General features: G+C 42.7%; 1 protein-coding gene across 1 annotated transcript; it reads right to left on the reverse strand.

The window, feature by feature from the left end:
* Window positions 1-9,844: 9,844 nt before the first annotated feature.
* LOC116356275 (mucin-5AC-like) lies at window positions 9,845-15,530 on the reverse strand. The gene is made up of 2 exons (XM_031801107.1): window positions 12,400-15,530; window positions 9,845-11,445 (listed from the first exon to the last, which is right to left on the reverse strand). Exons 1-2 carry the CDS (start codon window positions 15,335-15,337, stop codon window positions 10,736-10,738), a joined length of 3,648 nt encoding a protein of 1,215 aa, XP_031656967.1. The 5' UTR covers window positions 15,338-15,530; the 3' UTR covers window positions 9,845-10,735.
* Between the last annotated feature and the right edge of the window lie 444 nt (window positions 15,531-15,974).

The raw sequence follows: 15,974 nt of genomic DNA on the forward strand, positions 1-15,974 counted from the left end.
ACCCACTCGGAAACTAACTGCAGCTCTTTGTTGAGTGTTGCAGTAATTTCCATCGCTGTAGTAGCTGACGTGTATAGTGTATAGTCATTCGCATACATAGAAACTCTGGCTTTACTCAAAGGTAGTGGCATGTCGTTAGTAAAGATTGAAAAATTGTGGGCAGAGCTGAAAAAGTGTGTGCAAGCGAGGAGGTCTACAAACCTGACTCAGTTACACCAGCTCTGTCAGGAGGAATGGGCCAAAATTCACCCAACTTATTGTGGGAAGCTTGTGGAAGCCTACCTGAAATATTTGACCCAAGTAAAAAATGTAAAGGCAATGCTACCAAATACTAATTGAGTGTATGTAAACTTCTGACCCACTAGGAATGTGATGAAAGAAATAAAAGATTAAATAAATAATTCTCTCTATTATTATTCTGACATTTCACATTCTTAAAATAAGTGGTGATCGCAACTGACCTAACACAGGACATTTTTACTCGGATTAAATGTCAGGAATTACGAAAAACTGAGTATAAATGTATTTGGCTAAAACAAGTTATGTTAACTTATGAATTCAACTGTACACTATATATACAAAAGTATGTTGACACCCCTACAAATTTGTGGATTCGGCTATTTCAGCCACACCCGTTGCTGACAAGTGTATAAAATCGAGCACACCGCCATGCAATCTCCATAGACAAACATTGGCAGTAGAATGGCCTTCCTGAAGAGCTATGTGACTTACAACGTGGAACCGTCATTGGATACCACCTGTCCAACAAGTCAGTTCATCAAATGTCTGCCCTGCTAGAGCTGCCCCAGTCAACTGTAAGTGCTGTTATTGTGAAGTGGAAACATCTAGGAGCAACAACAGCTCAGACGCGAAGTGGTAGGCCACACAAGCTCACAGAACGGGACTGTTGAGTGCTGAAGTACGTAAAAATCATCTGTCCTTGTTTGCAACACTCACTAGCGAGTGCCAAACTGCCTCTGGAAGCAACGTCAACACAATAACTGTTTGTCGGGAGCTTCATGAAATGGGTTTCCATGGCCGAGCAACCGCACACAAGCCTAAGATCACCATGGTTTGTTGAGATCAGTATGGAAAAACTGGGCTGGCCTGCACAGAGCTCTGACCACAACCCCATTGAACAATTTTGGGATGAATTGGAACGCCGATTGCGAGCCAGGCCTAATCGCCCAACATCAGTGTCCGACCTCACTAATGCTCTTGTGGCTGAATGGAACAAGTCCCCCAGCAATGTTCCAACATCTAGTGGAAAACCTTTCCAGAAGAGTGGAGGCTGTTATAGCAGCAAAGGGGGGAACAACTCTATATTAATGCCCATGAATTTGGAATGTCCATATACTTTTGACAATGTAGTGTATGTTGCCCACGGATAGGCTAGGAGTTTCTAACTTTGAATTTATTGGTATCTAATCTTTTCACATCTATAAGAGCCTTGGGATATAGGTAAGGGGTTAAAGCATGTCATCACAGAAAGCTACATGAGGCCAGAACCATTTGACTTTGGGTGTAAAGATTCATTATTTCTTATGCTCAGCTGTCTCCTCCTTATACTTGCATTCACAGAGGGAGAAGGGGCTCCGGCATTATAACAAGACGACGTGGCTGTAGTTTTAGTCACATAATCTTATTCATATTTATCTTGACAGTACAGCTTTAATCCCATTCATATTTATTTTGACTGCGTGCAGCACAGTTTCCACTCTCTGTCTTCAACCTTCAGGTATCACACTCCATCTTCTTGACACGCACATTGCCCTCTCCTTGAGTGGTGATGTAAAGGTCTGACACACACACACACAGAGTAGGACATGTGATATCTATCTGATCACTGGTTTTATAAGAGTTAGGGGAAGTGCTTGGTTACGGGTCATCAGATCAATGATGTAATTATGAGCATCAGCTGACAGTCTGATCCTAGTACAGTTAGTACAATTAAGAGCTATTCTCTGATTGGCCTACTTTGATTCATGATGCAGACAGTGGCTCTAAACTCATGATTGAACATCACAAACCAAAACACTCACCACTTTTAATGGGAGTTGTCAGCTCAACTGTCACATTGACTTTCTTGGACATGATAAACAGTTCCTTGTTTTGGTCATCGTAGAGAACCTGAAAGTTGTCTAGTTTTGACGCCCTGATCTGCGCTGGTACCATGAATGGTGATGAAGGCCCGGTTCGCCTCGGGAAAAGCGTGCGGGTCTATACGTCGTATGGAGATGTTACATTGGCGCTGAACCCGCACTTTGCTAAAGGGGTTAACAACTAGAGTCCACTGCTTCGAGTGCTTATTCACCTCTTTCGTGGTTGAAGCGCAGGGAGAGGTCGAGAACATTTGGACATGCTGCCAGGGACCACCAAGGTAAAAGTCAGAGACCGACACATTGGTTCGCAGAACAACATGGTCACCGACCATAAACAATCCTGAACATAAACATCGCACGAGGGGTGCTTACTGTGGAGTTGAGTAGAAATATGAAACCATTTGATGCGCTCCACGTCCTGCGGAAAGACAAGACTATTTTGGTCAAGGACAGGTTCCAACCATAGACTGTAAAAGGTTCCAACTCCTTTACTAGGTAATCTTCTAGCCCTGGGGTGTAATCATTAGTCCAAACAGTTGCACGTTTCTTTTGGACACATTCATGTAAGTCCCTCCCAGTTTCGTTCAGTATGCTACCATTTTGAAACAGAATTGTCTAATGAATACGCCCTTGTCCTATCAAAAACGTCTAGTGAATGGGCCAGGAGGCTCACTAAAATATCTCTGGGTGTTTGGAAATGTAGTCCCAGATAATTGAAGGATGGCGTGAACATTGCCATCCAGTGGCTCCTTTACCTGTTCGTTACTGCAGATTCATTGCCCTAAGACTTTCACTTTGTAAATGTTAATTAACTTAGTTCCAAATTAAGACGAACAAAGAAGACCTGAGATATTATCCCACTGCTGCCACCAATGTTGTGATTGAGAGGGAATCGCGGGATTTGGGACTATGGTTATAGGGTGCAGCCAGACCTCTTGGTAGAGACTGTTTGGCTTCTCACACAGAGGAGACACATTTGGATAGTGTGATAGTGTTTAGAGAAGTGTGTATATATATAGTAGCAGGGGGGACCCGTCGTTCAGGGCAGCTGGGGCTCTGAACGCCACATTTATAGCTTGCCTGTTTTGCATTAATACATTGCATTAATCAGTTTGTAAACAATGTCAAAATATATATATATATAATTGAGCCGCGTACAAAGTTGTTCTCTTTTGTTTTCTTGAACAAGGCAGCTCCAAAATGGAGGTGTTTCAGCATAGCTCAGTGCTTTCAATGGTGGTGGGGCAAGCCAGCAGAAAATATGGAGCGTTGCACTGTGATTGGCTCAGTGTTCTGTCACTCATGGGGATACAACGTCACCGCCAAGTCTAAGGGTAAAGCAAAAGAATTCTAGCCCCTTGGGTGCTGCCAAAGAGTTACATTAGAAGTGCCCATCCAAGAAGGCTCAAGGTCATTGGTCACAAATAAAATGAAGTCAAATCACAGTATATCTACAGTAGCTTTGATTGGACTGAAAATCTTAGCTAGCAGTCATCATCATGAATAAAGGTGACAATCTACTGGCAAATCCTTTTTTAATGCTTGTCATGAAGAGAAATTACAGATAAAACGTATCAATGCTCATCGTCCATTACACAACAAGTTGGAAATCGCAAATTCAACAATGAATGGTTTGGGAGGAATCAGTGGCTAACTGTAAGCATTGCAAAGCAACCATTAGTCTGCTATTCAGTGGAGTGGCTGTGTGGTCCCATGTATAAGATTAAGGGTCTCATTTCCGAGTTTAAATGATAAACATTGGCCATGCTGCCAATGGAGCATGATTTGTGATGCACTCAAAACAACTGTTAATTCAGAACTGCAAAATCTGACTTTAGTGAATGCAAGACAACTGGGAACTCGGGAAAAATTAGGTATGACTGGGAAAATACATTTTGAGCTTTCATCTAACTCGGAATCTCTGCCTCTTTCTAGAGCTAGGACCTGAAGATCACTGACATCATCATGATTCAACTTTTTTTGATGCTGTCAAGTTCCCAGTCTTGAAAGCACCATTGTCACAGGCCGGCTCATAGCCTGTGGCAAAAATGAGGGGACGCGAACAACAGTTATAGGCCAATCAAAAAGTTTCTTTATTGTAAACCAAAACTATTAACTTTAAACAAAGAAAAAGGAATGAGGTGTGAAAGTATCATAATGTAAGGTGTATGTAAAGTGCAGGGATGCATGAATCTGTGTGTGAATGACTAAGTGAAAACTATGCAAAGGAACAAACAAAACAGGATCAACTACAAAGGAACAAACAAAACAGGATCATACCTGGAGGAGCAGAGAGAGAGACAAGAGTGATTAGTGAAACAGTTTAAATACTTTGAGCCCAGGTGACTCCAATCACTAAGGACCCTCTGCCTGCAGGAGGAACCGCCCCTGCACTGCAGAGGAGGAGCCGTGACACCATAAATCCAGAGAATGCTAGACTTTGATGACAAAGTATGATGACAGAATTCACAGACAGTGCCACCTTCCTGTTCAAGTGAGCACAACAAGGTGAGTCCAACAATGTCTTGAATGCTGCTGTATAAATGATGTAATATGCCAGGGAGATATGTATACTGTAGATAAGAAAGTAATACTAAGTGTATGTTGTGTAGTAAGTTGTTAGTAGCCCATGTGCCTCGCCATAATAATTTGGTCTATTTTCACCTCTTAATTTCGCCTGCTGTTCTGACTTGGTGGTGCACATGTAGCCTGCAACCTGTTTTTGAGAGATGTAATCATCGAGTATTGTAAGAGATTTCTTTGTCCGCTTATATGACCCCTTTATTTATCCTATGGTTCTGACTTGGTGTACAGGGAGAACATTGTAAGAATGGCCCATGTTCTGAATTCTGTCACTGTACATTTCAAAAGTGCTGAACAAATAGTTTAGTTATATTGACTACATCCGTCCTAGCTCGCTCATTAATGTCTTAATTGAAATGACAGATTGCCTCTTATATACTTGCTGTCCCCTTATGCCATAGTTTGAACATCTCAATTGTCAGTAGAAACCACATTTGTTTAAGCAAGTCAGCCATATCAGCTATGGTTTTTAAAAAGCCAATAAATGAGGCTGAATGAACTGTTTCGCTGCCAGACAAGGCTCTGCTGATAGCGAGGTGTAGCAGTGGTAAGGTGTTGTTACTGCTGTTGAGACTCTGCTGTTGGGACAGCTTTATATAGGCCCAAACAGTTTATGTGCACCGTTTGTCACCGTTATAGTGCAATTCATGATTTGTTTAGTGTTGTGTACTGTAGCTTTGCTGGCATGCATCCCACATTTTCTTTTTTTGCCCCACCAAGATTTACATGCTAATATTCGCACTGTATAGTAGGTATTTGAATCAGAAGATTAATAGGTATACTTCATTTCCTGGGCTTAGTTCAAACATGTTTGTATAGAAAGTCAAGAGACTGAACACATCAAAAAAGCAAATTAAGTTACGTTTTTTTGACCGCATTACATTTTCTCCCCGTAAAAATGACTGAGAATAAAACAAACATTACAACAATCATCAATCATTCCAGTACAATGAACAAGTCTTTCTGCATCTTTTCATTGCAATAATATATGCCATTTAGCAGTGACTTTTATCCAAAGCGAGTTACAGCAATGCATGCATACATTTGATGTGGTCCTGGGAATCTAACCCACAACCCTGGCAGTGCAAGCGTCATTCTTTAACAGCTGAGCCATACATGACCACCCTCTGAGTATTTTCCTTTCTCGTCACAGGCGAAAGACTTCTACGAAACCGCTTTCCAACAATACTTTCACCTTACATACCATAGATAATAAGGTATCTTATAATATATTACTTCAGGAACTCTACATCTTTTCCACAGATTAAAATTGTTCCTTTTTAATCCATAAAAAAGTGGTGTTTCGTTTCAGAACACTATGTGGCAGTATTGTACCAACAAAGTAGGCTTTTCCAAAAACCCACTGATAAAAAATAATTCAATCCCTTCTGTGCAATTTTCACAAGTATGTTGTACATTTTCACAACGCTTAGTACAAATGTCAAAACAGATACTTAAAAAGGCAGTTTTTTCTAAACTCTAAGCACATTTTAAATTCCCTAAGTACAACACACAAAATAATTTAGTCAATTTAATCAATGTTTTATCTAGTAATACATGTTACATATTGCAATACATGTTCATATAAAGTAATTGCTTTTCATAATGCAATGCTCACATTACTTTTGATATGATTGCCTTCTCATTTTATGAAATACATTTTACTATTACTCAATCCGACTGCTCTTATGAATTGATAATCACTTAACCGATTGGTAAACCGATAGATTTTACACTGGTTTGTCTACAACAGATTTTGAGAACTACATAATGGAAATGTATGTTTGTGATATATACTGTAATGATATGATATACTGTAATGTACTATAATGATGATAACTATTATGATTTTACTTCACTGTAGGTAAAAAAAAAAAGATATTGACAAGTTCAGAGATGTGCTGTATGTAATAAATTCCCCTATACAGTACATGTATCCAAAATCGCTGGCCTCCTTTTGTGTGTGTGGGGGTGGGGGGGGGGGGGGTTTCACACTGCTTTACTAAAATTGCATTGGCCAATACAGTACTGTAATTCAGTAATATATGCCATTTACGTAGCAGACGTTTTTATCTAAAGTGACTACAATACAGTAAAATACACTATATGATTACGATACAGGAGGAAGGTGTATGATCACCATCCACATGTGTCCACCCTCCTCCATGCTGTGGATGAGTCATGCATTGACATCAATCCAGACCTACGCTATCGTTCAAAAGTTTTAGAACGTCTATTCATTCAAGGGTTTTTCTTTATTTGTACTATTTTCTACATAGTAGAATAATAGTGAAGACATCAAAACTATGAAATAACACATATGGACTCATGTAGTAACCAGAAAAGTGTTAAACAAATCAAAATATATTGGAGATTTTAGATTTTTCAAAAGCCACCCTTTGCCTTGATGACAGCTTTGCACACTCTCAACCAGCTTCACCTGGAATGCTTTTCCAACAGTCTTGAAGGAGTTCCCACATATGCTGAGCACTTGTTGGCTGTTTTTCCTTCACTCTGCAGTCCAACTCATCCCAAACCATCTCAATTTGATTGAGGACAGGGGACTGTGCAGACCAGATCATCTGATGCAGCACTCCATCACTCTCCTTCTTGGTAAAATAGCCCATACACAGCATGGAGGTGTGTTGGGTCATTGTCCTGTTGAAAAACAAATGATAGTCCCACTAAGCCCAAACCAGATTGGATGGCGTAACGCTGTGGTAACCATGCTGGTCAAGTGTGCCTTGAATTCTAAATAAATCACAGATCGTGTCACCAGAAAAGCACCCACACACCATAACACCTCCTCCATGCTTTACGATGGAAAATACACATGCAGAGATCATCAGTTCACCCACACCACGTCTCACAAAGACACAATGGTTGCAACCAAAAATCTACAAATTGGACTCCAGACCAAAGGACAAATTTCCACCGGTCTAATGTCTATTGCTCGTGTTTCTTGGCCCAAGCAAGTCTCTTCTTCTTATTGGTGTCCTTTAGTAGTGGTTTCTTTGCAGCAATTCGACCATGAAGGCTTGATTCACAGTTTCCTCTGAACAGTTGATGTTGAGATGTGTCTGTTACTTGAACTCTGAAGTATTTATTTGGGCTGCAATATCTGAGGCTGGTAACTCTAATGAAGTGATCCTCTGCAGCAGAGATAACTCTGGGTCTTCCATTCCTGTGGCGGTCCTCATGAGAGCCAGTTTCATCATAGCGCTTGATGGTTTTTGCGACTGCACTTGAAGAAACTTAAACAGTTCTTGACATTTTTTCGTATTAACTGACCTTCATGTCTTAAAGTAATGATTGACTGTTGTTACTCTTTGCTTATTTGAGCTGTTCTTGATATAATATGGACTTGGTCTTTTACCAAACAGGGCTATCTTCTGTATACCCCCCTACCTTGTCACAACACAACTGATTGGCTCAAATGCATTAAGAAGGAAAGAAATTCCACAAATGAACTTTTACGAAGGCACAACAGTTAATTGAAATGCATTCCAGGTGACTACCTCATGAAGCTGGTTGAGAGAATGCCAAGAGTGTGCAAAGCTGTCATCAAGGCAAAGGGTGGCTATTTGAATAATCTCAAATATAAAATATATTTTGATTTGTTTAACACTTTTTTTGGTTACTACATGATTCCATATGTGTTATTTAATAGTTTTGATGTCTTTACTATTACTCTACAATGTAGAAAATTGTAAAATAAAGAAAAACCCCAGAATGAGTAGGTGTTCTAAAACTTTTAACCGGTAGTGTATGTCAGGCTTATATTCGCCAAGCCAAAAGGTTTTTTCCCATGTGGATTAACAATGATGACATTTACTGGGATGTCAATGAGAACCTTTGGCCAAACGTTCAAGACATCCTTGATGCAAACTAGTCTATGTTAAATGTCATGTTTTATTTAATTAATTGAATTTGTTTAATTTGATTACAGTACACCTAAACTCAGCAAAGAAAATAAACGTCCTCTCACTGTCACCTGTGTTTATTTTCAGCAAACTGAACATGTGTAAATATTTGTATTAACATAAGATTCAACAACTGAGACATAAACTGAACAAGTTCCACAGACATGTGACTAACAGAAATTGAATAATGTGTCCCTGAACAAAGGGGGGGTCAAAATCAAAAGTAACAGTCAGTATCTGGTGTGGCCACCAGCTGTATGAAGTACTGCAGTGCATCTCTTCCTTAGAAGAGAACACTGACATTCCTGTCTTGCAGGATATCACACACAGAATGAGCAGTATGGCTGGTGGCATTGTCATGCTGGAGGGCATGTCAGGATGAGCCTGCAGGAAGGGTACCACCTGAGGGAGGAAGATGTCTTCCCTGTAACACACAGCGTTGAGATTGCCTGCAATGACGACAAGCTCAGTCCGATGATGCTGTGACACACCACCCCAGACCATGACGGACCCTCCGTGTAACGCTCATTCCTTCGAAGATAAACGTGAATCCGACCATCACCCCTGGTGAGACAAAACCGTGACTCGTCAGTGAAGAGCACTTTTTGCCAGTCCTGTCTGGTCCAGCGACGGTGGATTTGTGCCCATAGGCGACGATGTTGCCGGTGATGTCTGTTGAGGACCTGCCTTACAACAGGCCTACAAGCCCTCAGTCCACCCTCTCTGAGCACTGATGGAGGGATTGTGCATTCCTGGTGTAACTCGGAAAGTTGTTGTTGCCATTCTGTACCTGTCCCGCAGGTGTGATGTTCGGATGTACCGATACTGTGCAGGTGTTGTTACACGTGGTCTGCCACTGCGAAGACGATCAGCTCTCCGTCCTGTCTTCCTGTATCGCCGTCTTAGGCGTCTCACAGTACAGACATTGCAATTTATTTCCCTGGCCACATCTGCAGTCCTCATGTCTCCTTGCAGCATGTCCAAGACACGTTCACGCAGATGAGCAATACCCTGGGCATCTTTCTTTTGGTGTTTTTCAGAGTCAGTAGAAAGGCCTCTTTAGTGTCCTAAGTTTTCATAACTGTGACCATAATTACCTACCGTCTGTAAGCTGCTTGTCTTAACGACCGTTCCACAGGTGCATGTTCATTAATTGTTTATGGTTTATTGAACAAGCATGGGAAACAGTGTTTAAAGCCTTTACAATGAAGATCTGTGAAGTTATTTGGATTTTTACGAATTATGTTTAAAAGACAGGGTCCTGAAAAAGAGACGTTTCTTTTTTTGCTGAGTTTATGTTGTAATTGTATCCGAACAATATATTTCTTTTTTGCATCAATGATTTTGAAAGTTGATCACACTTTTGATCACACATTGGATAGAAATGATGGCAATTCGATTTTTTGTAAATTGTGATGGGTAGTGCAAATGTATTACCTTCTGCTAAAACAGTGTAACGTACTGTAATTTACAGTACTGTAGCATATTACATTCAAAGGGCAATTTTGGACCATGTATCTTGCATATTTTGCTATTTAATTAACTGGTTGTTAAAACAACTAAATTGAGAAGATATCATTATGTTGTATTTTGGTGATTAAATCAATGTTATCATGGTATTTCACTGTAAACTTATATTTTGGCTCAATGGTTGTGTGGTGAAAGATGTCTCCAAACAAAATGAATGCACAATAAAAGGTTTGGAATAAAATACTTGCTGTGTTATATGTATTAGCAGTTTGGAGTTTTGTTCAAAATTTTTAGAAAATGTACCACATTCTTGAGAAAATAGCACCAAAGCGATTGGGGAAAAAAACTGTGTGAAGAAATCAAGAAGATGTAGGGGTTGACCCAATATAATATTTCAAAGAGTACATAAGATACAATATATTCAAACTGCTTGTTAAATAACAACCACTATAAACACCCAAAATGGGAAACAGCAGTACAATCTGAATGTCTGCATTTGCACATTAATAAACAGTGCTCCTCCCCAAAAAATACATATGTTTCCTGTTTATGTCGCGGACCCATTGAAAAATTGCTGAGGCCTTATAGGGTTTCCCAGCCCCGCTGTTTGACAATTGCAACAGCTGAGTACGCCAAACGAAGAGCCAGCTGTCTAGCTCACTTTGCATAGCCTCTCGGCCTGATCATCATTCTGACAGTCTTGAAAGATTGTCTGTCATTTGTTGGGTAGTACTCTGTAGATATATTATGCCATGTCCCCCAGTAGATCCCGTTCCTCACCCCTTTGTACTTTCCCACATAATATCTCCCATTGAGATTGGCAGCCATGCAGGCATCAAACCACCAGCCTGAGTCGTAGTACGCCCCACAGTTCCCTGAAGGGTAGCGGTCATAGTCCCTGTCAGGAGTCGTAAAGAACCTGTTGTTGTGGTTGTAACTCTTGCTGAATTGAAGTGCATCTCCCGCCGTGCCCGAGTACCCACCCACAGACAGGCGGTACCGCAGCCGTTCGCCAGCCACACGGAAGAGCCTGTACTCTGCGTACTCCCTCACTCTGTTAAAGTCTTCCAGCTCCACCCGGAGGACCATCTCCCTGTGTCGGGTCAGGAGATGGATGTGGTCATTGCCCAGCCAGAACTCCCCAGCCCTCATGTTACCGAAGCCCGTCCGGTATTCAGCCCATGTCCTGTTGAAGTTCACACTGCCGTCCTGACGGAGCTGAATGATGGTCCACCCTCCATCATGAGACTCCATGTCACAGAACACTGCGATGGTTACATTCTTAGGGTCAGGGGTCACTTGGTAGACCCCACTGTTCCTTTCCCCCTTGGCCATGTGGTCAGAGCAGTCTCTGGGTGCCATGGTAACTGTTGAGTGGAAGGATATTGGAATGAGAAAATAAGCTTAGAGTAGTCCGTCATCCTTTCTGAAAAAAGGTGCTTTGGTGCGTAACACAAATGTTCTTACTGTAGGCCTTTCTTACTATAGGCCTTGCTGTAGGCCTTTCTTACTATAGGCCTTACTGTAGGCCTTTCTTACTATAGGCCTTGCTGTAGGCCTATGTTCGGTCATTTCCTGCAGTCAATGACCGAATGTGCCTGATTTGGCCTCATGCGTGGAATGTTTTTTTTATTTTTTAACAGACAAAAATGCTATGTCAAACAGTTTTGTTATATTTCAGTCTTCTGTGATGTAAATACAGTGTAATATTGGAATGCAAACTCAAAATGTAATACATTTCAACTCTATAGCTGACAATTTTTTTTTAAGCCCATAACCATGTGTGTGAGGTGTATACCTTTTTGCTTTATGTTTTCACTGGTCTTTGAAGGGTCAACCAGGAGTAGAAAGAACAAAATGGTAAACAAGGAAAACACCAATCATATTTAACAGCCCTTGTTATTCAAAAGGTATTGAATACCTTTGCAATGAGTGTCAATAGAACTTTATAATTTATCTTAACCACTGAGGATAGCAATAGGGTTTTCGTGGACAGTATTCTGAATTTTTAATCGCCATATTTCTATAGCTTGATCATATAAAGTTTACACATTGTTTTATCTTACTATTAATAAGTCAGCACATTTGCTATCTACTATAGCCTACCTGGTAACAAATGGTACATAATATGTTTTGATATGGCTTGATTCTGTGAACCCTTAAGAAAGATTGACTTTCAGTTTATTTGTATTTTTACAGGAACAGTGCACATGAACGTTAAGTTCAAACTACACTGTATGTATTCATCAACTGCAATGTAATTATCATAACGCATTTAAATAGCAGACAATAGCAGGTAAAGTAAAATTGATTTATCTTACCTTTGGTTTGGTTTAGTGTGATGATGCTTGAGCTGAAAGAGCCTGTCCAGATTCTTGAACTGGTGATCTTTGAGCTAGAGCTAGTGGTGGTTGATGGAGATTGACTTGGTGTGGTTCTGCTGAGACTGCCTGGACTGGGGGTAAAGCTAATCCCTGTGCTGGAGCTGGTAGTCCTGGAGCTTGGACTGGTGGTCTTTGGGGTGAGGCTAGTGTTGGTGTCTGGAGTTGAGCCAGGTTTGGAGGAGCTGGTTGGAGTGGGTGGTCTGGGCTTAAAGGCAGGTTTGAGCTTTGGTCCAGGTTTGGGTCTGGGTCCTGGAATTGTTATTGTGCCTGGTTTGGGCTTTAAGCCGGGTCTGCGAGTCCACCAGGACCCAATTCTGGATCTTGGACGGGTGATCTTTGAGCTAGGTCTAGCGGAGGTAGTAGTTCCTGGAGTTGGGGTACTGCTACTGCTGAGGTTGGCCCCAGGGCCGGAACTAGTGGTCTTGTAACTTGGGTTAGTTATCTTTGGGGTGGTGCCTGGAGAGTGGCCCGGTGTGGTGCTACTTTGGCTTGTCGTCAAGGTCTGACGACTGTGGCTTCTGATCCCAGGGCTGAGGCTAGTGGTGGGGGTTAAAGTTGCATTATTTCTGTTACTGGTCTTTGGATTGAAGCTGGTTGGGCTGGGTGGTCTGGGCTTTAAGATGAGCTTTGATTGTGGTCTAGGTTTAGTCCTTAAGCCTGGAATAGGCTTTGGGCCTGGTTTGGGCTGTAGTTCAGGTTTTAGGCCGGGTTTGGGCTGTAGGTCAGGTCTGGGCTGCAGGCCAGGTAGGGGCTTAATCCTAGGTCTGGTAGTCGTTGTGTTGGGTTCAGGGTTTTGGACATATGTCCTCTCAGGGCTGGAGCTAGTACTAGTGGACCTTAAGCTGAGAGAAGTGAAGCCAGTCCTTGGGCTGGGGCTTGTGGTGGTTGTTGTTTCTGGAGTTGAACTTGAGCTGGAAGTGCTGGCCTGGATGCTTGAACTGATGGTCTGTGGGCTAAGGTTAATGGTGGTGGCTGGAGGAGAACCAGTTCTGGGATTGGCCTCTGGAATGGAGCTGGAGGAGCCAGTTGGACTTGATGGTCTGAGCTTCAGGACAGGCTTTGGTTGTTTTGGTCCAGGTTTAGGTCTTAGGCCTGGAATAGGCTTTTGGCCTGGTTTAGGTTTTAGTTTAGGTTTAGTGCTGAGTCCTGTTGTTGTTTTTGTCCTTGTCCATGCAGGGCTGGAGCTGGTGGTGGTGGTCCATGAGCTGAGGCTAGTGAAGCTGGCCGTTGAACTGGAGGAGCTAGTTGGGCTGGGTGGTCTGGACTCAAGTCTGGGTCTGATGGCCTGTTTAGCTTGGTTGGGCTTGTGCTTCTGGACAAGTCTGTTTCTTGGGCTAGTAGTCCTTTTTGATGAGCTGGTGGTTGTTTGGTTTGTGCTTGTTGTGATACTTGGGCTGGTTCTGGCAGTGCTGTAGCTGGTGCCTGAACTTGGGGTTGTGATGGGGTCAGACCTGGTGGTTCCCTGGTGAGGTAAAGAGGAGATGGTCCTTTGACTGGAGCTTGTGTTAAGGCTTGAGCTTGTCCTTGTGCTGGAGATGGAGGAAGATCTGGGGCTAGAGGTTGAGCTGGAGGAAGGACTTGAAATATATCCACGGCTGGTGTCTGAGCTAGATCTTGGGCTGGGATTGGTGGCAGGTCTAGGGATGGAGTTTGATTTTTGATCTGGTCCTGAGGAGTCAGGTCTGGGGATTGAGTCATGTTTAAAACCAGTGCTTGGGCTAGGTGAGGTCGTGTCCTGATCATCTGTCATCACTGGTCCTATGCTGTCTCTCTGCACACTTTGGACAGTTTTTTCTACCTCTTTCTCTATCTTCTTCCCGGTCTCTTCTTGATCACTTTCTTTCTTTTCTTGATCACTCTCTTTCTTTTTCTCATTCTTTATCTCCTTCCCTTGCCAAGGATGTTGACTCTGCCTCTCCTTCTCCATCTTCCTCTCCCTCTCTATCACCACCTGATGTTCTTCCTTCTTCTGGATCTCTTCTCTATTTCCCCTCCCTCTCTCCTCCTCTTTCTCTCTATCCCCCTCACGCTTTCTCTCAGTCTCCAGCTCCTTCTTCCTTACCTTATCCCCCTGACTCTCCTTCTCAGTTTGCATCTTTGTTTCCCATAACCTCTCTCTTTCATTTTCACTCCCCCTGTCTATCTCACCCTCTCTTCCCCTCTCCCCTTCTAAAATGCTCTCTTTCTCCATCTCTGCCTCCCTGTCCTCCTCTTCCTCTCTCTTAGTCTCATCCTCTATTTTTCTCTCCCTCTCTATCTCCCATTCCCTGTTTTCCTCCCTATCACTCTCCTTTTTCCTTTCCCATTCGTTCTCACAACCTTTCTCCCGTTCTCTCTTTCTCTCCTCTACAATATTTCTCTCATTCTCCATGGCCCTTTCTTCCACTCCGTCCTTCTCCATCTCCATCTTCCTTTCTCTGCCCCCTTGTCTCTCTGACTTCTTCTCCCCCTCTTTCTCCTTCTCCCTCTCTCGGTCTCCCAATCTCACCTTCTCCTTCTCTTCTTTCTCCTTCTCCCTCTTTCTGTCCCCCAGCCTCTCTCTCTCTCTCTCCCTCTGGCTCATCTTGCACTCCATGCAGGCTCTCTTCAGCTGCTCCACAGTCTCCTTTAGCCTTTGCACCTCCTTCACCGTCCTCTCCAACTCCCTGAGCTGCCAGGGCAGCATGATGTCCAGCGGAGGCAAGATAAATCGGTAGGGGCATGCTTCCTCTTCTATCCCCTCTCCCCCACACTTCCCTGCAGGCTTTAGAGTTACTAGGCAGCTCCCAGATTCTGTACCCCACTGGAAGTTTCCCTCGCTGGGGTTTGCATAGTTCCCAGGGGTCATGGAGATGGCCAGCAGGGCTCCGCACACGTAAAGCACAGCTAATCCCATCGCTATCCTGAGTTATAAGAATGATGAGAGGGTGAGAGGGTGAAAGCCCCACCTCGGTGTGTGGGAAGCTGTGACAGAGAGAGGGAGGGAGGAAAGGAGGGGAATAAGGAGGAGGGGGCTGAGGGATTTCTTAAGAGTGGTGTCTGCATATGTGAGAGGGATGGAGAAAGAGAGAGAAAAAAAACGGAATGGACATGAGGGATAAAGAATTGGGCGTCCACTTCAAGGGGGTATCCATGTCTGTGAGAGAGACAGGAAAGGAGAAGGGAAAGAGTTTTGGGGGGATTAAAGTAGTCTTTGGTTGCTTCAGCATGTCACCAAACAAACAGGTACAGAGCTAAATTGGTCCTAAAAAGAACAAGGCACGGAAAATGTTTAAAAGTGAAAGGCATTAATACAGCATATTGTAATCCCTATTATTATTTTCCACATGGTCTTTAACGTAATCAAAACATCTAATGAGGGCCATTCGCAACGGATTCTCACTCCATGCTGTAATGATAAGCACACATTGTTTTCTTTCCTTGTGTATCACTTCTGTGAATATGCATATGTGACAGTTGCTTTGGCTGGCATTTACCCATGCTTCCTGACAATAGGGCTGACACACATGTGAATGACAGATGAGACAGGTCCA

Source organism: Oncorhynchus kisutch, linkage group LG22, assembly GCF_002021735.2.
Source record: "Oncorhynchus kisutch isolate 150728-3 linkage group LG22, Okis_V2, whole genome shotgun sequence".
Classification (NCBI taxonomy): Eukaryota; Metazoa; Chordata; class Actinopteri; order Salmoniformes; family Salmonidae; genus Oncorhynchus; species Oncorhynchus kisutch.